The sequence below is a fragment of the Callithrix jacchus genome, chromosome 3 (genome assembly GCF_049354715.1).
Source record: "Callithrix jacchus isolate 240 chromosome 3, calJac240_pri, whole genome shotgun sequence".
Taxonomy (NCBI): domain Eukaryota; kingdom Metazoa; phylum Chordata; class Mammalia; order Primates; family Cebidae; genus Callithrix; species Callithrix jacchus.
In genome coordinates, this window is record NC_133504.1 from 183,217,984 (window position 1) to 183,243,790 (window position 25,807).

Below are 25,807 nucleotides of genomic sequence, written 5' to 3' on the forward strand. Positions count from 1 at the left end.
TCCATCAAAGGATTAGGCACATCTCTTACCTAATTTTATTTTTCAGCACCTAATAGAGCTCCTGATACATGGTACATATTCAACAGATAATGAATTAATGAATGATATTCCAAGAAAAATGCTATAAATATCACCTACACTGTTATCAACTTTCTCATTAGACCAAACTGTCTTCAGTTCTTCCTTGGTAAAAAGCAAGAATATTCATAGACTTGAGTTCTTATTGTGGTCTAGCCATCAATTGGATGTGAACATGGATTTTAGATTATTTTCCAATAAAGACCAAATAATTCACTTTTCTGTATTAACCTCTAGAATAATTTTCTCCCGCATTCACTCTGAACTTGGCCATGTGACCTGCTTTGGCCAATGGGAGCATGGCAAACAGGATGCAATCAGAGGCCTGGAAAAGGCTGGAAGCTGGGACTTCCCCTCTCCCACTATCCTTGGAGCCCCAAACCCACCATGTAAATGGGCCAAGATGGCCTGCTAGATAACAGGAAGCTATGCAGAGGAGAACCGAGGCACCTGGCTGACATGACTGCCAACCAACAGATGCATGAATGTGATAATCCTAGATCATCCAACTGCCTCCCAACCCACTAGCACAGATCAGTTGATCAAGTCTCATTATGGGACAAATATCTCCCTGTTAAAGTTCATTTGTTAAAGTCTTAAGCCCCTAATACCTCAGAATGCCATCTGACTTAGAGACAGGGTCTTTAAAGAGGTAATCAAGTTAAAATCAGGTGATCAGGGTGAGACATCATTCACTGTGGCTTCTGTCCGGATTAAGAAGGGGTAATTTGGACAGACACAGGGGGAATGCCATGTAAACACAAAAGCAGGGATACAAAGACACCCACAAGCCAAGGATAAAGATCTGGAACAGATCCTGCCCTTACAGCCCTCAGGAGGAACTGACCCTGCTGAACACCTTAATCTCAGACTTCCAGAGGCGAGGACTGTGAGACAATACAGTTTGAACTTGTGTTTTGTTTTGTTAGCCACTCAGTGCTTGGGACGTTTTTATGAAAACTCTAGAAAATTAATATAGGTCCAGACCAAAAGAAATGAGCAAGTGACACACACACAATCATGAACTAAATAAAATGGTTACCACTTTAAGCCCCTGATGCGGCAAAAGCTAATTGATAAAGTGGTTAAATTACTCCAGTTTCCCTAGTCTTCAGTGTTCACAATTACAAAATGGGGTTTAAAGTATGCTCCTTACATGGTTATTAGTGAGATTAAGGAGGATAATGCTGGCAAGTTGCTTAGCAATGTGACTGACTCGTAATTAGCATTCATCGAGTGCTTATTTTAGTGTTTTCCTTGGGGTGTATGTTAAGTCAAAACCAGAATTATTTACCCAAGGAAATATAAACCTCTACCTTTGAATTTATTGTAAATAATCTTGGAGTTTGTTATGCAATTCAGCATCAATTTGCATAAAACTAGAATGTCAAGTCCCTAGAAGAGGAAACAGGTGCTAGGGTCGGAAGATTTTAGCCTCTGAAAGCCTCATTTATTGCACTGCAGCCTAAGAAGAGGAAGTCCTGCTGGCCCTTGGGTCAGAACTCTCAGGTCTGTGGCTGCATGTCACAGGAAACCAAACCTAAAAGGGACCTATCAGGAGGTTTTCTGCTGAAAGGCACTGCTCAGCATTGAGAACAATTCAACACACGGCCTTACTAATTTCCAGCACCCCCGAGATCTCTGCATTGCCTCCCCTCATCACAGGAGACGGTCGCCTCAGCCTTTGGTGCCTTCCATGCTGTTCAGGTAAACTCATTAGGCCAGCTTGTCCGAGTGGGCATTTCATGGTCATCTCATTATAAATGATCATAGGAAAGACTTGAGCACCAAGCCAACATGTGTTTCTAACATGGAAGTCTGGGCCTTCTCTATAGCATCAAAGGAGCAAGAAGAAAGTCCTTAACTCAATTGTTAAAAGATTCTTTCATTCTTTGGGAGAAGGAATCAAGATACTTGCCCATAGAAAATTGAAAGACTAAATGTTTTCAATCTTCTTTTCCTGGAGCTTGGACTCCCTGACTGTTTGCAACTGAAATCTAAAGACCAGGCCCCAAGGCTGGCTTTCCTGGCTGATCTTCATTAAGAAAGCCCCCTAGAAAGAAAGCCTCCATTCAAAGTAGGTCATTCAAAGTAGAAGTTAACTCCTGGAGCCCTGTGGAAATATATTTTTAACATTTTCTAAAGTAATAGGATTTTCTTTCTGCTTTGGTGTAGAGGAGACTTAGACTTTGGAATCACACAGACATCTTTCCACTCACGTGAGTGAGGAGCTCAAAAGTGAGGTTAAAGTTGGGGTTAAATCCTTACTCTTGAAAAGAGCCAGGAGTCATCTCTGCCTGGTTTTTCTTGGATAAAGCAAACTGGAGTGGGACAGAAAAGAAAATAACTACCATCAAAAGATAGATACTTTGATTTTAAAAGGTGTTGATATGTCTAAACTTTTTATCAATACTCTTTTTATTAGTTTACACAGTGTTACTCATCTGGCTTATCTGTTACCAGTGTCACTTGTCTGTTACCTACCTGGCTATTTCTCTGGTTGTCTCTCTTCACCTGTGTTGTGGCACAGCATCTCAAAAGCGTTGTTCTTTGGATTCCCAGGGGTCTCCCAACCCACCAGGAATAAGCATTGCAAATATCAAGAAGACAATGGTAGACCTAGTTAATTGAAGGCCTACCAGAGAAATGGCAGAGCTTCAGAAATCCTCTGAGAAGTTTAAGATACGATATGCCCTAGAGAAGCAGGAAAGGTAAATGGCATTTACTTACCTCCAGCTCCTGCTGGCCTAGAATGTTGGCTATTACTTTCCCCAGTTTACATATGAAGAACTTGAGTTATCTAAGTAATATGTGCAAGGTTGTCCAGTCACTAATGTCAGTAACAGAATTCAAAAGGAAACTGATTTTCCTTACTGACTGATCGGAATGGTGGTCAGTGTTGATCGCAGTTTCACAGAGCTCATCCTTAAACTCATTCCTGAACAGTTTCTGACACTGACCATCTAAATGGTAGTATCTCTTTCTTATTTCCAACCAGCCCTCTCAGATGACCCTATAGGCAAGACTATTTGAAAGCCAATGCTTATAATTTTCTGTATTATTTAGCCAGCTCTGGCCTGAACACCAGGGGATTCTGTTTCTTGCTCACTTTGCCACAAGTCAGGTGCTGTCTCAGAAAGACTGTAGGATTTGACACTTGACCAAAATGGTGAGGATCATGACTCTGTCACTTGTACCAGGAATGTTGCTTCACATCTGATCCTCAATTTCTGCATCTTTTTAATAGAGTAAGATCATATAAAACCTGTATTGACAGTTATTTAGCCTCAATAATATAACATTTGTATTACACGAAATATGGTATATTCTTAACATTTAGTAGATATTCAATAAGTGTTGCCTTCTTTCTCCATTACTTTCCTTTCCTCACTCTAAATTGGCTCTGATTTTTTTTTCATAAAATATACCCACAATTACCATGGAATTGATTACAACACATATGTTTACACATATTATATTTTAATCTCATTAGAACATAGTGATATTCTACAGTTGTATAGCCTTCTGTAATCTAGGTCTATGAATACATATTTTCTTCTTGAATGATTTTAACAACTTAGTGAAGTAGACAGAGCACACATTAGAGTATTTAAAAGATGAAACTGAAGCTTAGAAAAGATGAGGATAGACAATATGGTGAAATGGAAAGACACAGGGCTTCACGATCATCAAAACTGGATATGAATCCAGTGTGTGACTTTACGGTTTGCCTTTAGCTAAGTAGCTTAACCACTCAGATCTTCAGTTGGCTATTGTTGGTGTTGTGTAATTTGAAACTGGGTGGAAGAATACATTTTGTGTGTCGCTGTAAGAGTGAGAGCAAATGTGCACACAGTGTCTGACACAGAAGGGACAGCCAGGAACTGGATGAATGGTGGCTGTGTGGTGTTATGCCCATAGTCACATGAAGAATAGCAGAAAGACTTGGAAGTATCCTTTTCCGAATCCCAATAGATGAAGCAGTTATATCCACTATCACAAGCTACTGACAACATCTGCCAAGACTTCAGTTCTGCAGTTCCAGGCTGTACCTAACCCCCAGCATGACAAACAGAGAGACATAAAATGGTCAAAGGGGCTACATTATTAACCAGAGAGATAAGTATTTGAATATAAATTATATTTATGATTTTTAACAGATTGTACCATTCACTGATTTTATCAACAAAACTAAGGAGCATCAGGTTAGAGATCAGCAATAAAGAAAAAATAACCACACATGCACACCAAACAAGAATTGTATAAAAGGAGTTATTATAGGACTACTTTCTGTGTTTATTATTTATTGTTTGTTACTCTTGTGGGCAGAATATTTGGGAATAATTATCGTGATTATTCTGCTTAATTTTAATCATGTGTTCCAAAGACCAGTGACTTATAGGTTACCATTTAAGTGTTTTTAGACAAGAAATGCTCATCATTTCTCATTTTTTAGAAGGCGTACTTAATTCTTACGTTACAAAATCGAATTCTGAAGTTCAGGCAGGCTCCACACATGTCTGTTTCATGCAATGAATAACAAGATATGCTATAAATGAGACCCAGGTCCACCTGAGCCTGGAGCTCCTGCTCTCTGCATGGTACGCAATCAGTGTCCTGCTTGTGTGTCCCCGGTCACGGTCAGAGCGTCACTGTATTCCAAACTAGCCAATGGCATTTCAGGAACTCCTAGATACATCACAGGCATTAGCCAAATATGTATTTTAGTCGTTTCTTTTAAATTTCATGGGTGATACTAATTGAAACACAGCTTCCTAAAAACTTATGCATGAGAATCAAAATTCCATTGTGTTTAAATGGTACTGTGGTTTGTCATGTGATCTAAGATAAGCCAAAAAAGTCTAGATGCAACATGAAAAGTTAGTATCTTAATATCCATGTGTTTGGGTCATAATCTTTAACTATGGTAGGTTCTCTGTTCAATTTAGTTTAAGATAAAGATGAGGGCTAATAGCCCAGGTCCAAACTCTGAGAAGCCTGAATTTTTGTGGATTGCCTAAGGAATCCCATTTCACCATCAGGTTTTGCAGATCCAGAAGGCTAATTTTATCTGAGCCACACAGAGTTGGTGGAGCTCAGGAGGTCAGTCCACTCTGGCATGCTGGCCTATGCATCTGTCTTTGGTGATTTTGTTCAAGTGTACTCAAATTATAAGTTCAGATAATTGGCATATTCCCTCCCAGAAGACAAATGTGCACAGGAAACTAAACTGCTGTTGGACAGTAGCTTGGTGAGCACAAAGGCAGAGCTGCATCATTTCAATAGCTGGATTTGCTAAGCTATAGGTGGTCTGATGCCTTGGTGGGCACCTGGAAAGCCAGTCTGCCCAATGGCTACCTGCAAATATTTATATACCAGGATGTCCTCACTCATGGGCAAGTCTAGGAAATCTCCCAAGCAGCTTTTTCTGTCTGGGCATTTTGCACAGGACACCTCCACACTGTCCCCATCCCAAACTCCTAGTTCTCTACATGCTCTTTTCACTACACCATGCCATCCAGTCATTGAGACATGGATAGCCTGGGTTTGAAATCAGTTACTTCCTGGCAATATGATTATTTAACTTCTCGGAACCTCTGTTTATCCTTTATAAAATGGAATAAAAATATCTACGTCTTGATTTTGTGGTGAGAAGTGAGATTTAGTACATAAAAATGCATATCATGGTGTCTAGCAATTGCTAAGGACAAAGTCAATGGTACTGGCTGTTATCATCATTGTTAGCATTCTGATTAGGAGTTTATTTTATATTTAAACAAACCTTCCTTAGATTCTTGGCCTTTTGTCCTCTTTTAGGAAATTTGACCTGAAGAAGTCCTATTTTAAGATGATTTCTACAAAAAGCTAATTTCTTCATATTCTTATTTATTTTTTATAATTCATCTATCAAAGCCCTGGTGGTGTCTCACAATTCGTCAAATGTACTAATCTTCTGAAAATGTTAAGATTTAATGAAAAATGATAGAAATTCTTTTGGAATATCTTCCTAGCCAATCTTAAATTCTCAGAGTCCTTCATGGCACTGATACATAGAAATTATTCAGTAATTGTCTGTGGAACTGTACTTGCATAGCAGTTATATACTTTGCAAAGTGCTTTCACTTTCATCATCTCATTTGGTCTTCAAAGTAATCCTGTGTGCAAAGAAGGATGAGCACTCACATAGCTTCATCTTTCAGATTAGAGAAACTGAGACTCAAGTTGCAGAATTCACTGTATAATTCAGCACAACTGGGCTGAAAGACTTGCCTCCCATCTTGCTAGATAAGTGATCCTGAATAAAAGAAGAGAAAAAAGACGTAGCTAATTATGCAAGGGGAAGTTTAATTCAGGAGTTAGGTTCTAAATGTACTTGAAGTTACAGATGAAATGATGATCTCATCTGGATCCGCACTGTGCATTTGTTCAATGGACTGGCTTGGCTCAGGAAATGTCTGCTGCACAGAATGACAGGATTGTTCAATACTGAAAAATCTAGGTCATTTGGATAGTTGCTGTATAATGGAAACTAAATTAAACAAAATGCCCTACATACAGTTCTTGTAAGCAGTAAATGGTATTATTATTATTATTATTACTTGTATTAGTCCATTTTCACTCTGCTGTAAAGAAATTCCCTGAGATTGAGTACCTTATAAAGGAAAGACGTTTAATTGACTCACAGTTCTGCAGGGCTGGAAAAGCCTCAGGAAACTTACAATCATGGCAGAAGGGGAAGTAGGCACCTTCTTCACAAGTTAGCAAAAGAGAGGAGCGAGCAAGGGCAGGGAAAACTGCCTTATAAAACCATCAGACCTCCTGAGATCTCACTCACTATCACGAGAACATCATGGGGGACCCCCTGCCATGATACAATCACCTCCACCTCCCTTGCTCCCTCAGCACCTAGGGATTACTAATTGAGATGAGATGTAGGTGGGACTAGAGAGCTAAACCATATTACTACCATTGTAAATTGTATTACTTTTTTTCCAGTCTTGATTAGACTATCTGGGCTTTTGTGTTCCTCTTTTGGATTTTAAATTTCCCTGAAATTTTTTTCAGGCTCTCCTGATCATGAAACAGCTCCTCAGAAAATCACCAGTATACAGCAGATGCTTAATAAATTGCAGTGTTTTGCCATTGGCTTTTAGATGCCCATGGGGATGGTGGGGTTCACTGGCTCTATCTTCACCCCATCTTCACCCAAGGACCAGCCTGTAAATTGTGGTAAATAAATAGCAATCCCTAAGTCTTAGTTTATTTTCTTATACATTTTTTTCCTGTAAAATTTGTCTTCAGTGCCACCTCAATGCATTAATCAATCAGTGGAAGAACAATCACAGTTGGGTATGTTCTGATTTAATCCAGGGCTAGAAGTACCTGCCCCTTGTCAGTTGGTTCTGCCATCATTTATGAAAGCCAAAAAAAAAAAAAAAAAAAAAAAGAAAAGAAAAATAGGGGCAAGACAGAGGTAAACTGAAAAATAATAAAATATAATATCTGTTAGGATTTTGGCAAACTTGGAGATTATTTTTCTACAGTCTCACTTTATGTGAACAGTAAAATCACTTTAAAAATAAGAGCAGAGAGAGGCAAAATCCAAGGAAAAGAGGTGGAGGAGGAGAAGGGAGAAAAATAAAGGACACAGGAAGGAAAGGAATATGAGAAAGCTAAATGAACAAGAAAAGGGATAATGAAAGAGTCTGTTCACCACAAAGTGGAATAAAAGGAGAAAGAATCTTACCACTGAAGAAGAATACTCTTTCTGCGGAATCAGACAGCTGAAGAGAAAAAAGGAATTTTTTTTTAAAACAAAACTCAACAGGATTAATAAATTCAGAAACTATAGATTGCATCAGTTCATTAAGAGTGTTTTCAAAATCATTTAAAATAAAAAATGAATGCATAGTCACATTGCCTTGAGATACTTAAGGGAAGTTGCTCATTACCAAGACAGTCATAAAGTCTTATAAAAATATTCCATACATAATAGCACAAAAACTAGGAGAGCAGTTTCTCTTACCCCTCAAAAAAAAAGAGGAAATCTATAGTAGCCATCCATTTGACTTCAAATGCCTCTACTCAATGGAAATCCAATAAAATTAAATGTTATATTTAATTAAATTTAGCTGATTGACCTGACCAGGGTATAGAATTAGAAATCCAATCAGCATATATTTTCCTCTAAGTATGAGCATCTCTAAAATGTAACTTTCTCATTTTTGATATGAAAATTAAAGAAAATACATATAACTCTGAATCGTAACCAAATGAATATAACCTGCATCTGAGAAATCTTGATTGCAACATGTTTACTGAAAACCCCTACATGTGTGTGCAAACACAGACACACATAGACACATACACACATACACCCACACACTCTACTGTCCTCTTCTCCAAATATACACTAATTGCTGTCTTTCTCAATTCCAAAAGACATTTACCATTTTGGATATGTGTGATATGATTGTGCAGAAGGAGTCAGATGTGTATTGTGTGGGTTTTATGTTATTTTCCTGTTTTCCTGTTTTAATGAGGAAAAAAGCCTTAAGCCTTCATATAGACCTTAGTGTCCAGCCTTGACCCAGTTTTAACTGCACGGCTACCTCCTACCTTCCTGGTTCATTCAAAGCATTTCTTTAGCCATTCGCAGTTTGCTTTTGGTCATTTCCTATAACTAGAAAGTATGTTGTAGCTATTATTAGAATGATGTTTCCTAAGATTTAAAATAAACAGGGACCAGTATTTTTATGAGCATTATTTTCTAGGAATAAGTAAGTAATGTTTGGGAGCAAAACGATTTCTTTACCCTAAAAGAAATTTTTTCTTCATGAAATATTAATTTTGGGTCAGGTAAAATGCAGCAGCAATATTTATGATAAATGTCTCTTTGCAAGCTCAGTTTGGTAGTACTGGTGATTTCCCAGTGGATAACAAGAGTTCTCAAGGATAACAAGGAAATGCGATTTCTTGCATTACGTATTTCCAATTGTTTAAACTGCTTGTATTAATTATTCTTGGATTAAGACATACAGCAAAATCCAGCCTATTTATAAAACAAGGCTGTGCTTCCTAACGCATTCACTCAGACCCCAGGTGGGTTCTGAGCTCAGAAGCAGCCATCAGGGTTTTAATTCCCAAACCGAATGTATGTTCTTCAGAAATCTTATGGATACTTTCATCTGCAGAATGCTATTTTCTTTATTTTAGTTTTCTAAAATATAGGTGTGCTTTTTTAACCCTCAAATCTATTACCTCTTTTTTTTTATAGTTTACATTCTAGGATTCATGTGCAGAACATACAGGTTTGTTACATAGCTATACATGTGCCATGGTGGTTTGCTGCATCCATCAACCCATCATCTATGTTTTAAGTGCATGCATTAGGTATTTGTCCTAATGCTCTCCCTTCCTTTGCCCCCTCCCCATAACAGGATGCAATGTGTGATGTTCCCCTCCCTGTGCCCATGTGTTCTCATGGACTTGGACATGGGTATGGATGAAGCTGGAGGCCATGATTCTCAGCAAACTAACACTGGGACAGAAAACAAACACTCACATGTTCTTACTCCTGAGTGGGAGTTGAACAACAAAATCAAATCCATTATCTTTACAAAACATTTTTTAAACCACAAATTACTTAATGAGATGACCAAATATAATCATTGAGACCATCAGCTCCAAAGCTGTAACGCTGTTTGGTCCAAATAGATGGTTGAGACAGGGGTCTCTCTACTCAGGATATGAGTCACCCTGTGCACCTCTCTTTGACATGGTCCCCTTAATACCTGGAGGAGAGTACAGTGAGCCCTGTAGGGAGATAACACACACCACTTCTCAAACTGGGGTTCATTTTGGTTCCCCAAAGAGTTCCAGGTCAGGGTTTATAAAGTATATGGGAAGGTATTAATGAAATGAAAGCACAGCAATCCAACCCAAAGTAAATTAATTACGAGCATATTCTGGCGCTTTTGCCTAGGCTTTAGGGCCTGATATACACTCAGGCGATTCTATTGCCCATGTTGGCATTTGCAATTAGATTTGCATTGGCATCTAGCACTTAGTACAGTGGTGTTTTTCCTGCTGGAGAAGTAAACTAGCATCATGAAAACAGGCAGCCTCTCCTTGTGGACTCCTGGAGGACCCTGGGCTCCTTTGCACCTCCACACTGCTCCACCCAACACCTCTCCTTCTGCCTGGTCCAACCCTGATGGTGAGTTCCTGAAGGTAGGGCGTGGTCTCCTCTTGAGACCTTCAGAGCTTCTTTCAGCTTCCCCATGGCAGAGTCGACTGTGGACCTATTAATATCACCCATGCCAAATGCCCTGCTGAGACTCTGGATTCCACAAGCAGAACGGACAGATGACACCCCAGTGTCACTTCTCTTTGACAGAGAGAGCTATGGCCTTTATTTCTGAGCCTAACCAGGAAGAGAAACTGAAATAAATGCCTCAATTCCTATAGAAAGTGAATGCACAAACACCATGAGATGTGCTCTGTTTCTGGGGCATTCCAGCTTCTAAAGGTCCCCTAATCAAGGCAAGAAGAGGTCATACACTCTTTGATCCAGGTCAGATCTTAAAGTAAGACCCCTTGGAGAAAGTCCTGGAAAGCTGGGGCTCCAGAGCCTCCACTGCCACAGGCTGGGGATCCTGCCTCCCCTTCTATTATCATGGCCCACATGGGGGTTGGAATTACTGCTAAGGAGAGTTGTGGCAAAGCTGGGTAAGAGACTGTTCCACAGGAAGCTATGTAGATTCCTCTGGGGCTTATTTTTCTCTGTGCTCCCAGACACCTTATATTCCCCTATTTTTTTTACAGATCTGTATCTAATGTCACTCCGTTACAATCACTATAGCACTATGGAGAAAACAGATAAACACAGTGATGGCAGAGACCATGCCCTGTGCTCTGTAATTCTTAGTATCTGGAATGTGACTGGGACATAGTAAAGCCTCATAAATAGTTGCAGATACAGTAGTAAATGCTACCCTGTACAACTGCAAGAATTTGGACTTTACTTCCTCACTGCCTATAAATAAGACCTGATAGAGAAATTGATGCTTGACATGATTAGAAACCTTTTCCATGATCAAATTGTTAAATGTCTGGATGTGGTAGGTTGTTTTTTTTTTAATTTTCACTAAAAATTGACTCTAAAATAACCCTAATCCTGTATAGAGGATTATTAGCAAGCAGTGCCATTTCCTAAATGTCTATTTAAGATGAGTTTGAAAAGCAAGGTGGATGAGCATGTGATTATTTTGTGCTTTCCCTGAGAATGAGAAAATGTAGGTGTGTTCAGTGACAAGCTGCCAGAGCGTGGTGCTGGGCAAATGGAGAAGGGAATAGATGACACTAATGTCCACTCTCTTCTGCCTCCCTGCCTGTTAAAATACCTGGGACATTTACCCAATGTCCATGCCTGGGCTTCTCCCTAGTACAACCGAATCAAACTTTTGGGGGCATTATATATTTTGAGGTTTCCAGGTAATTCCAAAGCTCAGGCAGATAGAAGATTCTATGACTACATCAGTGGTTATTAGCAGCAGGTAAGCATCTTTCATTTCTAGCTAAATCCAGTGCCACTTTAAGTCACTTAAAGTGATATAAGGCATTTAATTAATCTTCAAGTTCAGGTTCATATAATCACTATTTCCCCATGTCTTAGATAGAGTATTTTTTCATGTAATCCTCATAAGAGTGCTAAAAGGGAGCTGTTGTGTTACTCCCATTTTATAGATAAGCGCATGGAAGTTCAGAATGGTTAAATGGCTTTCCCAAAGCACTACTGTGAGAAACAAATTCACCTGTCCAAACCCAAAGAATGGACTCCGAGATCCGGAGAACGGCAAACGTGAGACTTTTCATGGCAGTCTTGCAACATCCTGTGTTTAGCATGCACTCACACCCGGCACAGTCTCAACAAGCAATTTATCCGGTAGTGCGCAGGTCCCTCCCCAGTTTCCTCATAGGATGAGTACTATGGGGTTCCTATCTTCCGTGACGTCGCCTATTTATTGTTAGGCAGGGGCTTTAGGTCTTCTTTTTTTAGGGTTGTCTTGCTGCACTTTGCAGCCGCCCACAATGCACCACAATCCTAGTTAGCTCAGGGGATCTTTAAGTATTTGATTTATGACCTAAGCAGCTGGGCAGGCTGGTAAGAACAGATAAAGTGACCTATTGCATACTAGTAAACTATTATCTTTGACTAAAATTCTTTGGTTTGGGTGAGGGCAACTACGTTGGAAGAAAAGCTATTTCTTCTGTAGTTTGCTGACCTAAGCCGATTCAAGGCACTTTGTCTTGGAAATGGACCACGATTATACATTATTTCCTTTAAAACTAAAACATGTCAGGACCAGTGGGCTTCAAATGCTAGCTGATTGTATTCGGCCAGGTAGAGCCAAGTACTTCACTTTCATGAATTTCAGTTTGGTTTTGTATAAAATGAGGATCATAATACAGACCGTGTGAGGTTACTGAGTTGGGGAGACGGGAGAATGTATAACAGGTGATCTATGCTCATTCCCTTGTCTTTGAAAATGCACACATCAGGAAGGGAAGGGCCTGTATTGTGTATAACGTATTACCTTCATAAAGCTGGTGAACAAAAGACTCTTTCTGACTGACTCACCACATCCTTTACACGATGACTAAGATCAGATCAGAGTGTGGTGCTGTCAGTGTGTCAGCCCTTCTGAGTAGAACACAGCTCTTTGCCCTGTAGAATGCCTCTCTTGTCTTGCTGATGACACTGTGTGGCTAGCTCAGTCTCTAGCATGGGTTGCTGAGACCTCAAATTCTGCTTTTTTTTTTTGAGATGGAGTTTCATTCTTGTTGTTCAGGCTGGCATGAAGTGGCACGATCTCAGCTCACTGCAGCCTCCTCCTGGATCCAGCAATTTTCCTGCTCAGCCTCCCGAGTAGCTGGGATTACAGGCACCCACCACCACGTCCAACTAATTTTTTTTATTTTTAGTAGAGATGGGGTTTCACCATATTGGCCAGGCTGGTCTCAAACTCCTGACCTCAGATGATCCACCTGCCTTGGCCTCCCAAAGTGCTGGGATTACAGGCATGAGCCACTGTGCCCGGCCTCAAATTCTGCTCTTTAAAATGATGGAAGAATTTGGGTTCTCTCTATATTTTTAAATTCTTCTAATACAATAAATTGCTTGCATCTCTCAAAAGCTACTAATAAAATATTTTTAGCTTTTACTCACAGTTTAAGATACAAGTCTAATAAGCACTGATGTTAACAATCAAATAATATACAGAAATTTATATAAGGCAAAAATTAAGGATTCCTCCCTGATCCCTCCAGTTTCCATCCCTGCTATCCTATGTATTAGCAATTTGTCAGAATCTTCTGCAGTTTGGCTCTGCACAGAGCTCTATTGGAAAAGACAATAAGATATAAGAAATGTAATGGCAAACTCTAACTTTTGAAACCATTTTTGTCACCAATTATTGATGGATTGTAATTTTTTTAATGAAACTATTTCCATTTCTTTGAGCTGAAGAAGATCTATTTGGCCTAAGCCGCTCATTTTTCAAGTGAAGAAACCAAACCCCAGAGAGCTCCAATGCCTTACTGAAAGCTACATGGTGCATGGCAGGGCTGGGACTGGAAAGCAGCTTCCCTGGCCACCTTGCCAGACCTCTAACTGGAGGCAATAAGCCTTGCAGAGAACTGCCCTGCATCTGTGGTCCCCTTACGCTGTACATGAGAACTGGCCAAGAGCCAGGCATGCCGGGAGCCCTCCGTAAAGACCGGTTTATTTTGTCCTATTTCAATGCTACTTAATGCATTCGAAAGAATGGAGTAGCTGTACAAGCAACTGTCATTCAGAGGCAGATACTCTTTTTCCTTTTTGAGACGGAGTCTTGCTCCTGCCAGGCTGGAGGGCAGTGGCGTGATCTTGGCTCACTGCAACCTCCGACTCCCGGGATCAAGCGATTCTCCTGCCTCAGTCTCCCCTGTAGCTAGGATTACAGACATGTGCCACCACACCCGGCTAAATTTGTATTTTTAGTAGAGACGGGGTTTTACAGTGTTGGCCAGGATGGTCTCGATCATCTGACCTTGTGCTCCTCCTGCCTCGGCCTCCCAAAGTGCTAGGATTACAGGCATAAAGCACCACCCCCTGGGCATGTGGTAGATGCCCTTATGGGATAAGGGATGAATTTGTCCTGTATGACTGTAATCCAGTAATTTAATCTCTACAAATATTAATATTCAAAAATTGGCATCAATAACCCTACATACCCAAATATAACATGACTGATGCTAAAGCAACCTGCAAATATTGCTTTGTTATACAAGTAACTGCATATCCGTATTTCATAACATTTCACAGTTTGTAAGACATTTTCATATGCACCAATTTATTTCACACTTAAGACAGGCTGTAAAAGAAAGATACTGATGCTACTATTTATAAACTAGGAGAGACCAAGTGATCCTCAAGGCCACACAGCTAGGTAATGACAGCACTGGAACTGAACGGAGGTCTCTCAACTTCCAGTCCAGCACCCTTCCAGTATTTGCTGTGCATTCTTTATTTTACACTAATGAAGGCTCAAGTCCTCTTTCCCACCACCAGGATGGAGACGACTTCCACATGAGGCCATGAGTTAGACACTCTACACACTGTCCACACTGGGCCATCTGTGAATGAAAGCCTAACAGCCGCCTCCCCTGTCCCTGCTGTCAATATTGACCTACAAGCATAAGATAAGGGGATGAGGCAGCGGGGTGAGGGCAGAGGAAAATACACAGGGTGTCAGAGGACATACAGCTTAGTTCAAGTTCTTTAGTATGTGTTACCAGTATGGGTTGAAGATCACACAGTTCAAGTTCAAATCCCATCCCCTGGCAAGCACGATCCTTGATCATCTCAATCCAAGGGACTTTCCCTTGATCTTTTTCAGGCACTACCAACATCCCAGCTATCGATCCTTCTAGTTTCACCAAAATGTGCAAAGCCACTCTGGCACAATGTGCATTGTAACATCTTCACACCTTTACACATGATGTTACACTTGCTCGGAACACCTTCCTTAAGTTTGAACCCAGAAGGCCCAGACTTACCTGGTAAGATGCAGTTCAAGTATTCTCTCTTCTATGAAGATCACCTCGGCTGACTCTTCAAGATAGAGTTAGGATTTGTTATGTTTTGTTTTACATTCATCTTTTTGTTGCAAAAGATTTTAACAACAGCCATCATGGAGAGATGCAGAGACTGTAGAAGTAGCTTAAGGTCAGAGACTGTGTCTCACTGGGCACAATATTTGCACAAAGTAAATTTTTAGTAAATGGTAGTTTCCTAAATCAATGGATGAATGAATGGATGGATAGATGGGTGGCAGAATATACTAAAAATGCTTAAGGTGTGGTGGGGTGCCACATGCTGACAGGTTAGGAAGTGGAAATTTCTGGGTTCTCTGGACCTTGGCTCTTATTGAATATGGTTGTTCTTGGTCACATAATTTAATCTTCCTGCATCTCATCCTTAACTGTGAAGCCCACTGTCTACCCTACTCCACTCAGCTGGGAGCCCAGGGAAGTTGATGGATATTAAACCATATTAATAGCTCCTTGTCCTTGGCTTCCTATTGAGTTTGGCTAACGGGAGATAGCATCAGGAGATCCAGGGGAGAAGGAGCATGAGATGGAGATTTTCATTCCACTCACCACAGCTCCCTCCCTGCAGGTCCCACAACTGAAAGCCACAGCTCCTCTTCCTGCAACCCAGGAAGAAAGCTCTGTCTCTGTGTCCCAGTGCCCACCTGGTCCCCAAACCCCTCCAAGCCCAGGCATGTGACAGTACCCTTATGTTACCACCTCCAGATACTTCACTGTCTCCTGTTCATTTGTTCTACTCTGCCCACACCTTTTAAATGGTCTCCTTATTAAGCTGTACTCAAATTACCCAATTTGACAGTGTCATCTGTTTCTTTCTGGAACCTCAGCTGATATCCTTTATGCCTCTCAGGGTCTTTGAGTAGATTATATGTGATTATTGATACGAGGCCGAAGCCCTTACTGAATACTCCTAGCGTCTCTGCTGCTAATGTATATAGTAAAGTAACATAATCTCTCCTATGTGGGTGAATACAAGGCTCAAATAAAATGTTGCATTCTATGTAAAGGGATACAGAACTGTAACTTCCAATAAATATTTCATGGTAAAGTCACACTTGGAAATGAAAAGCACCCCTTCTCCTGCCGGCTCTGGCTCGGAGCAGAGCCAGCCAAGCCTGGCTAACGTGCCCTCGGTGCCCAGGGGAAGCACACAATTGCACGCCAGGGAAAACCAGGCTCAGTTTATGTTTGCTCAGCTCCCGGGGGCAGATGGGATGAATGCTGACAGAAAGAGGACAGCCTGTCAGAGAAAGAAATCCCCTCCCCCACAGTGTTCCAGAAATAAGCAATTCTTGACCTGGATTGATTCTCTTCCTGTCATTTCCTCCAAATCAGCACCTGCATCCAATTTTAACAAGAAGCAACGGCGGCTTGTTCCCCAGAATTAAAACATGGTGTGGATGTTCCAGTAACGAGTTTGCTTTTGTTTCCACAGGCTGAGTTGAAGATCCCTCTTATCTGCTGGGTGTCAAGAACTATGAACAGGCAGTAAGTACCATGGCATTACTGCAAGCCCCAACTCCCTTTTCTTAGCTGAGACAGGACATATTTCCTGGAAGATGAACTAAGAAATGATGCCGCTGTGCCCCCTCTGCCCAACATGGAAAGGGGATTTTCTGAGGCCATGGTTGAGAGTGTGCGCTTTGGTGTTTAGAAAACTCTTTTTTCCAGTAGCTGCATTTTCTTAATGACAGAGCACTGGTTCTCACCCAGCATGGGGATGTGGTGGTGCAGGGATGACATATCCCAGCACCATGATGCTAGAAGAGCACCCAGTCACTTTCCATCCCTGGGCATGAGGGACTAAGTAAAAGGAAGTGGTGTATGCACTTTTTCCCACCGGAGGAAGCCTGGAGTTCCTTTCTCTTTGTGGAACCCAGAGAGTGGTGTGGTCAGTCTCAGACACCCAAATTTGTGCCTGAAATTAAAAAATGCCATCCTTTACAGTGAAGAAAAGGACCTTGAAATTGGCAAAGTTTGGTGTCCCAGTTTTAAAACGAATCTCCTTATCTATTTATTTGCTTTATTTTGCCAGTCAGAACGGTAGTTTTGTTATTCCTCTTTGGTGTGAAAAGCGGAGTGATTGTATTAGAAAGAGCATGAGTTTCAGAGTCAGACAGACCAAATCCCTTGCCCTGTCATTTTACATCTGTATACTAATGGAGAATGATGATATCCTAACCCTCTGAAAGTTATGCACGAAGTTAATTAACCCTCTGAAAAGCAGAATCTGACTTGGGGAGGAGGACTGCCTGGCTTCTGGGTGGATGTCTTGATCCTAGAGGGAGGCTAGGGGACAGAACACGATAACCAGGCAATGGCTGCATCTCGCAAGTGGGCACTGGCTGGAGGGCTCTGGTCCAAGAGACAAAGGGAAGAGCAGGTGGGAGAGCAGCTCCAGCATCTCAGCTACCCACGGATGCTGACAGGTGTCCAGGTGGAGTGACCTGACTCACATCCAGGCCCAAGGGATGAGAAGTCTGGAGCTTCTGTTCTTCCTCTTGCCATGAACAGCACAGCAGGAGCTCTCTGGCATGTAGTCCACAGATGGGCTCCTCACTCAAGGAAGAATTAAGCTCATCAAGCAATCCTTCTTTGCCAGGAGTTATGACCTTTTCCTCCTCGAGCCTTAGAGCAAGACTGGGTGGCTAGTGATACAGCAGGTATCACTAGCTCCCTGGAAGATGAGCTTCTTCATTGCAATGCCTTGTCTGAGATGACTCAGAGCATTGAGATGAAGGTGGAGCTGGAATTCAAGTCTGTCTGACTCCCAGTTCAGTGCTCCTTCCATTCTTCTCCCCACCGTGGGAAACAGAGAAAGCACCAGTAAGGCAGTCAGGGCTAATGTCAATCCAGGTGAGCTGGTTAACCTGTGGTTGCACCACAAAGGGGATGAACTCTCAGACCCAAGGTTGGCATTGGGGACAAACATGGCAAACAGCAGTTTCATTGTAGGATAGATGAATTAGAAGTTTGCGTTGATGACATAACCAGCACAGCGGGTGTATTAGTGTCCTGGGCTGCTCTAACAAATTTCCACCACATGTATGGCTTAAAACAGGAGGACTCTATTTGCATACAGTTCTAGGAGGCGGAAACTCAAAATTAAGAGGTCGGCAGGGCCTTTCTTCCTCCAAAAGCTCAACAGAAGAATCCTTCCTGGTCTCATCCGGCTCCCGGAGGCTTCTGGCTTTCCTCGCCTGTGGCCATATCACTCCACTCTCTGCCTCCATTTCACATGGCCTTCTCCTCTGTGGCCATATTTTCTTTTATTCTTCTCACCTCAAATCTCCCTCTGGCTGTCTGATATATACATATATTTGTCATTGGATTTAGAGGTCACCTGGATAGTCGGAATGATTTCTTATCAAGATCCTTAACGACATCTGCACATTTTCCAAACAGGGTCGCATTCACAAGGGTCAGGGATTTGGATATAGACGTGTGGTAGGGCCACCATTCGGTCCACGGCAGCAGGCACTACCTTCACACTCTCTCCTCTTCTTGGGGGGCAACGTGGGATGGCTTTGAAAAGTGTGGCAATATTTGCCAAGAGCATTTGCCTGGCTTTGTAGCTGAGATTCCCACCCCTTCCATCTCTGCTTCTATGTCTTTTAATAATTCCACCCTGTGCCAAGGGCCTCTTCTATAAGAGGAGAGGTTTTCCCCTTTTATGAGGACTTTCAGTGGCTTTGGTTTTTAGGCAGGGAGTTGGTCTCCGTTGAAGCTTTCCAGAGGGAAGCTTTGTGGTTTCAGCTTTGCAGTCAGGTTAGATCTGAAGCAGGCAATGTGTAGACCAGAGGACAGTCAAACCATCACCATTTCACAAGCATTAGCTTCCTCTCATTAGGATGAGTTCACGTGGAGCCCACACACTTGACTCTGACACCTCAACATTAGGCACCCGCCTTGATGAATAATTCTTCTCTCCCGAAACTCAGGGCATCTTTTTTCTTCCCTAATCCCAATCTCTTCTTTACTCTTTCCTCTTGTGCAGCCTCAAACCAGTCAATCCATATGGGATTGCTGCTGGCCTGTCCCAAAGTGAAAAGCAAATATTAAAATTAGAATCCCCCCTGCACCATCCCCCCTGCCGGTACACTTACACATTAAAGAGAAATGCATAAGCTGGCACTATCCAAATGAAAGCTAAGATGCCCTAGTACACTCTGTGTTTTATTCTCCACCTTCAGGTTTCCCGTCCAGGGTGTCCTGAGCTGGAAGATGATGTTGATCTAAGTGCAGACTGCATGCCAGCAGTGTCAGCACCACCAGGGAGCTTGCTAGAAATGCAGAACCTCAGCTGCTACAGCATAGCCCAGGCATACTGAGTCAGAATCTGTACTTTTACAAGATCCTCAGTTGATTCCTGGATGCGTTAAAGCCCGAGAAGTGCTGAACTAGATCGGGAGTTCTCAGCACCATTTCCTTCCCAGCACACTTGAGAACTCACCTACAGTAGTCGCCAAGGCATGACTCAGAGAAGGCAGCCACATATGGGGCTGGGTGTGAGTATCCTTTGGAAACGTGTGCCCCCCATCACCATACACACAGAGGTTTTTGTTTTGCTGTGCCTTGTGGGGTAGTACTCACTTCCTCTGTCAAAATTATTAACCCAGCCAATTCAAGGTAGTAGATTTTAAACCTGAAGGAATATTAGAACCATCAGGGAGGCTTTAAACAAAAGCAATTTTGATTTCCTTCCCCAAAGCAAAGAAACCAGAATAGTTGGATATCAGTCTTGTCTTTTATCTGTTAATGCTCAACTGAATGTAATCTACAGCCGCTTTTGTGGAATAATGTCTCACAATTCTGTAACCTGGAATTTCTTACAATTCGGACCTGGACTCCTAAGCAGACTTTGTAACTACAACTAATTTCCTACTGTCTTAGTCTTCTCAGGCTGCTATAGCAAAATAGCTCAGACTGGATAACTCAGAAACAACAGAAATTTATTTCTCACAGTTCTGGAAGCTGGGAAGTCCAAACACATGGGGCCAGCAGATTCTGTGTCTGGTGAGAGTACTTCCTGGGTCATACATAGCTGTTTTTTTTGCTGTGTCTTCACATAGTAAAGAAGGGAAGGAATGTATTTTCTGGGAACTCTTTTATAAGGTCACTAATCTCATTTCAGGGGAGTTTTGCCCTCTTGGCCTAATCACCCCCCAAAAGCCCAACCTTTTAATACTTACCTTGGTGATTAGCTTTCAACATATGAATTTAAGGTGTTCAAAAGCATTTAAATCATAGGAGTATCTCTCATTAAGCACTTTTACAATGAATCAATTAATAAGTACAAATGAATGGATGATATAGAAATACATATTTTATATGTACACGGTGATGTGAACCTATGGGCATCTCTAAGTGTCGTTGGATTTAGGGGTCTCACAATATAAGCATATGCACACATATTTGTATATGACTGTATTAGTCAAAAGCACTTATTTGTTGAGTGTACATTTCACGCACCTCATTTATAAAGATGAATCAGATCTAGTCTCTGCCCTCAAAGAAGATTAGCCATATGTAGAGAATTCTTTCAGTATTACATAGAGTGATGAGAAAACTCCACAAGTAGTAAGAAGAGGTCCTGATGGCATGATTCTAAATTGCTTCTGAAATTAGCAGGCTATTTTTCATTGACTTTCCGTGCAACGAAACTTGCAGCTTCCCTAGCAATGCATTAAACTGCAGAAAGCCTCATTCCTGGATGCTGTTAGAGAAGAGCGGACAGACTCAGCAGTGGCCCCATTACACCGCAGGGGCTGGATAAGGGCATCTTGGGGTTTGGTTTCCAGTACCTCTTCATCATTCTGGACAGGACTGATAAGAACCTTGACGCTGTGGCTCTGAGTGCTTGGGAAGAGACAAAGTCACCCAGGTGATTGCTTCCGGACTCTTTCCAGTAAGCCAGTGTACTGTACTGGCCTGCCAGGCTCTTTTGGAAATTTGAGTGAAAGACACTCTTGCACATCCCAGATTGGGGATAGATCAGGAAGCAAGGGTCTCCAGAGTGTCCACTTTGAAATAAGGCTTAAAAAGTTACTAAGCTTGTTTTGTTCATTAGCGAAATTATCCCCAGCACTGATGGAAATTTTAGAAAATACACAAAAATACGCAGAAGAAAATGAAAATTACCAATTATCCTAACACCCAGCACTAACTTGCTACAGTTGTCTTAGTTCATTTTTCTATATCTACAGGTAATATCTTAAAATTTTAGAAAATCTGCTTTAAAAACTCATTCTTTTAAGTCATTCACTTAATAACAATGTTACCTTTTCTGACCATTGTCCTACATGATTAAATTTTCTTTAGAATCATGGTGTTTTGAAGCTGTGACTTAAATGAGGTTTACCACCCCTTCTTCATAATTTCAAAGTCAAAGGGCTTTGAAATACTGAAAAGCCTTTATAGCGAATTTGACAGAATAACCTGACATGCAGCAAGCTAATGTAAGTCCTCATTCATCCTAATTAATCTATCACATTTCATTACAGAAATATTAGCATGTTTAATAACCAGAGGTTGTTCCAGTACTCACTGGAAATAGTACATAGTAGACAGCACATGCACTCATTACTTTTCTAAAATCCACAATATTCTGAATTCCTGGCCCCAGGGATTTGGATCAAGGCTGGCAAACCTGTATTTTATTTGGCAGTTTATTTTATCTTGCCCTTGGTGTTGGACATTTAAGTTGTTACCTATAGAGTTTTATGAGGCAGTTTTATCACCAAGATTAAACTTAACACTATATACTGTAGAAGTATTAAAGCAGACAGTGTTGTGGTGCTTCCCAGCTGCCAACACTGTGTATGTGGCATACATTTGCTAACTCTATCCTAATTGTCTAATACTATGTAGGAACACGAGTTCAAATTATCTAGTAATAACCTAGCACTTCTTTTCTTGTATATGGAGTATGTATTTCCTAGTTGCTTGTTTTATAAAGAATTTTGATGGTAAACAAAGCAGTAACATACAGGTAGAGATTTAGAGGTGGAGAGAGTCCTAGAGGTATAGAATTCCACCTTACACACATGGTTATAATTTCCTTAGCAATAGCTCTGTGAGACAGAATTGAGAATCTTCTCAAATACTCTTTTGAAAAGAGATTATCTCTTCTGAGGCGATGACTTAGGAAACAGCAAGAAAATTCCTCTTTGTATTAATGTCAACAAAGCCACCTTCAAGTCAATGTTAATCATTGACATTTTACACTTTCCTAGGCAAAAATAGTGATATATCTCTGCAATGCTTTTCTCACTTGAATTCAGTGTTTCCTTTCAAGAAAAAGCATGAAAAGAACACAGAAATTGTTGACCCTTTCTGACATGCCAGGCACCATGCTAGTCATTTTCCACGAGGACCTGTGTCATACTCTGCTCAGCACTAAAACAGCCTTCCATATTGCCACATAAGAACAACTTTCCCAAATTCAGGTTCAGGAGTAAAACCGACATATTTCTGACTCCAATATCTGTGGTCTTATGTCATAAGACACAGTGATTAAGAACATCTCACTTGTGTATTTCTCATCACGGATACATCACCCGAGTGAATGACTGTTTTGCTCATTAGAGGCATATTTTCTCTTTGAAACCTTGCACAATAAAATGTATTCAATCCCTAGGTGGGGATGTATATCAGCTCCTCTTGAGAGGACTCAATGTCTGGCACACAGGAGATGTCCAATAGATGATACTTCTCTCTGTGTGTATGAATGATAAAACTCCATGTAAACTCCAGATCATTATTTGCCTCCATGACATGTGTGAACAACCCCTGCTTTCAACCACCAGGGGTACCTTCATTTTGATTTGCTGGAATAAATAAGTGTAAATCCCACTGAATCCAGGGAAAATGAGAACCAGCAATTTTGGCACCCTGAGATCAGAGTCCTACACCCAGCTGTGTAGTCAGTATGGCCGTCCTCCTAGTTACCCAGAAGTAATTATGAACCGACTCTTGGGCCAACCAGGTCTGTCCTCTGTTGCTATGAAAGTCACATAGGTAGGATTCAACTTCGTGGTTGGCTGGTAATTAAAAAGCTGCAAGCTGTGAGGGAACATAGCTGAGATCCAGAGAGAGACTTGGCCGGAGGTTGCAGACATGGCCAGTGATACTTTTGCAGGAGCAGCGGGTGCGGTTGGCTTGAGATTCAATAAAGATGGTTGGTGATGAGGAAATAGAAGATTTTAAGACAGTCTTCTCTCTCTCTCTTACTGGCAAGATTGCCAGCTGCTGATAGAACTAGTTGACTTAACCAGCTTATCACCACTTGGGAAAATTCCAGCTGAACAAAGTCTCCTGCTGACTGTCCACAGGTTAGAGTTTTCATCATTATGGTCTTTGAAAATGTCACACAGAATAATAAAGGCTCTGATGTATTTAACACATGAGTTTATTGTTATCATATAAGTAATGTGCATTCTTTGTAGAATATTTAAGGTACAAAAATATATACATTAAAGGAAACTACCACTAATTGAACCACTGAAAAATGGTAAACAGTATTGGATATTCTCTTTTAGGCTTTCCAGTACATCTATGCATTCTGTTTTGTTTTTAATTGATGTATCATATGCATAATGTTTCCCAACGTTACTATAGTCATTTTATAGCTATGCAATCTTTCATCCCCTAGGCATCCCACATTTTATATTCTTCCACTGCAGGAAAACAACACAACTCATGAACCAATTTGACAAATTCAATTAACATGATCATGCCCAAATATTAAGAGGCTGTGTTTGATTACATGGAACTAAGGAAAAACAATCATCCTAGAAAATATTGTGAGCTAAGCCAGTGTTTAGAGAGCCTGAACCATAATGACAGTTTGTAATAGAGTAGTATTTGATTATAAAAACATACAGGGAAATCAGTAATAAGGTCCAACATTTATGGTTGCTATTTTCCCCATGAAGTCCACACCGCTGGTCATTTGCATGTCTATAATTTACACTGACCCAACATTCCCCTACAGATGAGACATAAGAAGGTAGAGAAGTTGACCTCAGGAAAACTTTGGTCAAGTTCAAGTACACCTGATAGCAAAATTGTAAAATGATTGCCGAAAGTTTTGAATTAATATGATTTGGGGCCAATATCAGAAAGTCCTAGAAAATGTATCCACTGGAAAGGGGAAACAAAGGAATTCCTGGAGCTCTAGATGCCTAAAATTTCAGAATTCCTGGTAAAGAGAGATCAGATCACAGTAAGAGGAGAGGAGTGCTGGCCACAGCCAGGTATCAGTTGCCTCCAGCTTGGTTTTTCATTCTTGCCTTCCGTTCTCTACATTGTTTTGTGGGGGTGGGGAGGATTTTTTCTGAGAGAGGTCAGAAAGGATTCTGTTGAGGTAATCCATGAAACGAGATGATAAAGTCAAATATTTATCTGTCTCCCACGGTGGGAAGAACAAATACTCCAATAGAAGCATCATTCTGCAGTAATCTGACAGAAATACTGCTTGTGCCATGTGCCGATGGAGCTGTGACATTTTAGGAACTTAGCCCCTCTGAGCCTCATTTTCTTTATTAAATGAAATGGTAACTATCTCAAAGGGTTGTTGAGAAAATTAAGTGACTTAATGCATACAAGATGTGTGGCACTGTGTCTGGCACTAGGGAGCATGCCATAGGTGCTGTAGCCAATTGAATCAGGTTGGTGCAAAAGTAATCACAGTTTTAGCAATTACTGTTTTCTGTTTTGTTTGTTTTTTTGTTTTCTTTTGTTTTGTTTTGTCGAAATGGAGTTTTGCTCTTGTTTCCCAGGCTGGAGTACAGTAGCATGATCTCAGCTCACTGCAACCTCAGCCTCCCGGGTTCAAGCAATTCTCCTGCCTCAGCCTCCCAAGTAGCTGGGATTATAGGTGCCTACCACTACGCCCAGCCTATTTTTTTGTATTTTTAGTAGAGACAGGGTTTCACCATGTTGGCCAGGCTGGTCTCAAACTCCTGACCTCAGGTGATCCACCCAGCTTGCCTCCCAAATGGGCAAATACTTTTATTTTATTTTATTTTATTTTATTTTATTTTATTTTATTTTATTTTATTATTGCATTTTAGGTTTTGGGGTACATGTGAAGAACATGCAAGAGTTGCATAGGTACACATATGGCAGTGTGATTTGCTGCCTTCCTCCCCATCACCTATATCTGGCATTTCTCCCCATGCTATCTCTCCTCAACTCCCCACCCCTAGCTGTTCCTCTCCTATTTCCCCACTACACACCCCAGTGTGTGATGCTCTACTCCCTGTGTCCATGTGTTCTCATTGTTCAACACCCACCTATGCGTGAGGACATGCTGTGTTTGATTTTCTGTTCTTGTGTTAGTTTGCTGAGAATGATGGTTTCCAGGTTCATCCATGTCCCTACAAAGAACACAAACTCACTGTTTTTGATGGCTGCATAATATTCCATGGTGTATATGTGCCACATTTTCCCTGTCCAGTAGCAAAAACCATGATTACTTTGACACCAGCTTAATATTTTCCAGAAGTGGCTACAAAAATATATCCCACCCCAGATACTTTTCTGCAGTGTATCCTGGACACTCCCCATT

At 41.1% G+C, this 25,807-nt stretch overlaps 1 protein-coding gene across 1 annotated transcript in view; it reads left to right on the forward strand.

Moving 5' to 3' along the window:
- The first annotated feature begins 1,672 nt into the window (after nucleotides 1-1,672).
- Nucleotides 1,673-25,807, forward strand: part of CLNK (cytokine dependent hematopoietic cell linker) — a 213,940-nt gene continuing 189,805 nt past the window's right edge. Inside the window, exons 1-2 of the mRNA XM_054253475.2 lie at nucleotides 1,673-1,785; nucleotides 16,670-16,722. Coding sequence (XP_054109450.1) covers nucleotides 16,712-16,722 — 11 coding nt within the window. The 5' untranslated portion in view covers nucleotides 1,673-1,785; nucleotides 16,670-16,711. The remainder of the gene's footprint in view (nucleotides 1,786-16,669; nucleotides 16,723-25,807) is intronic.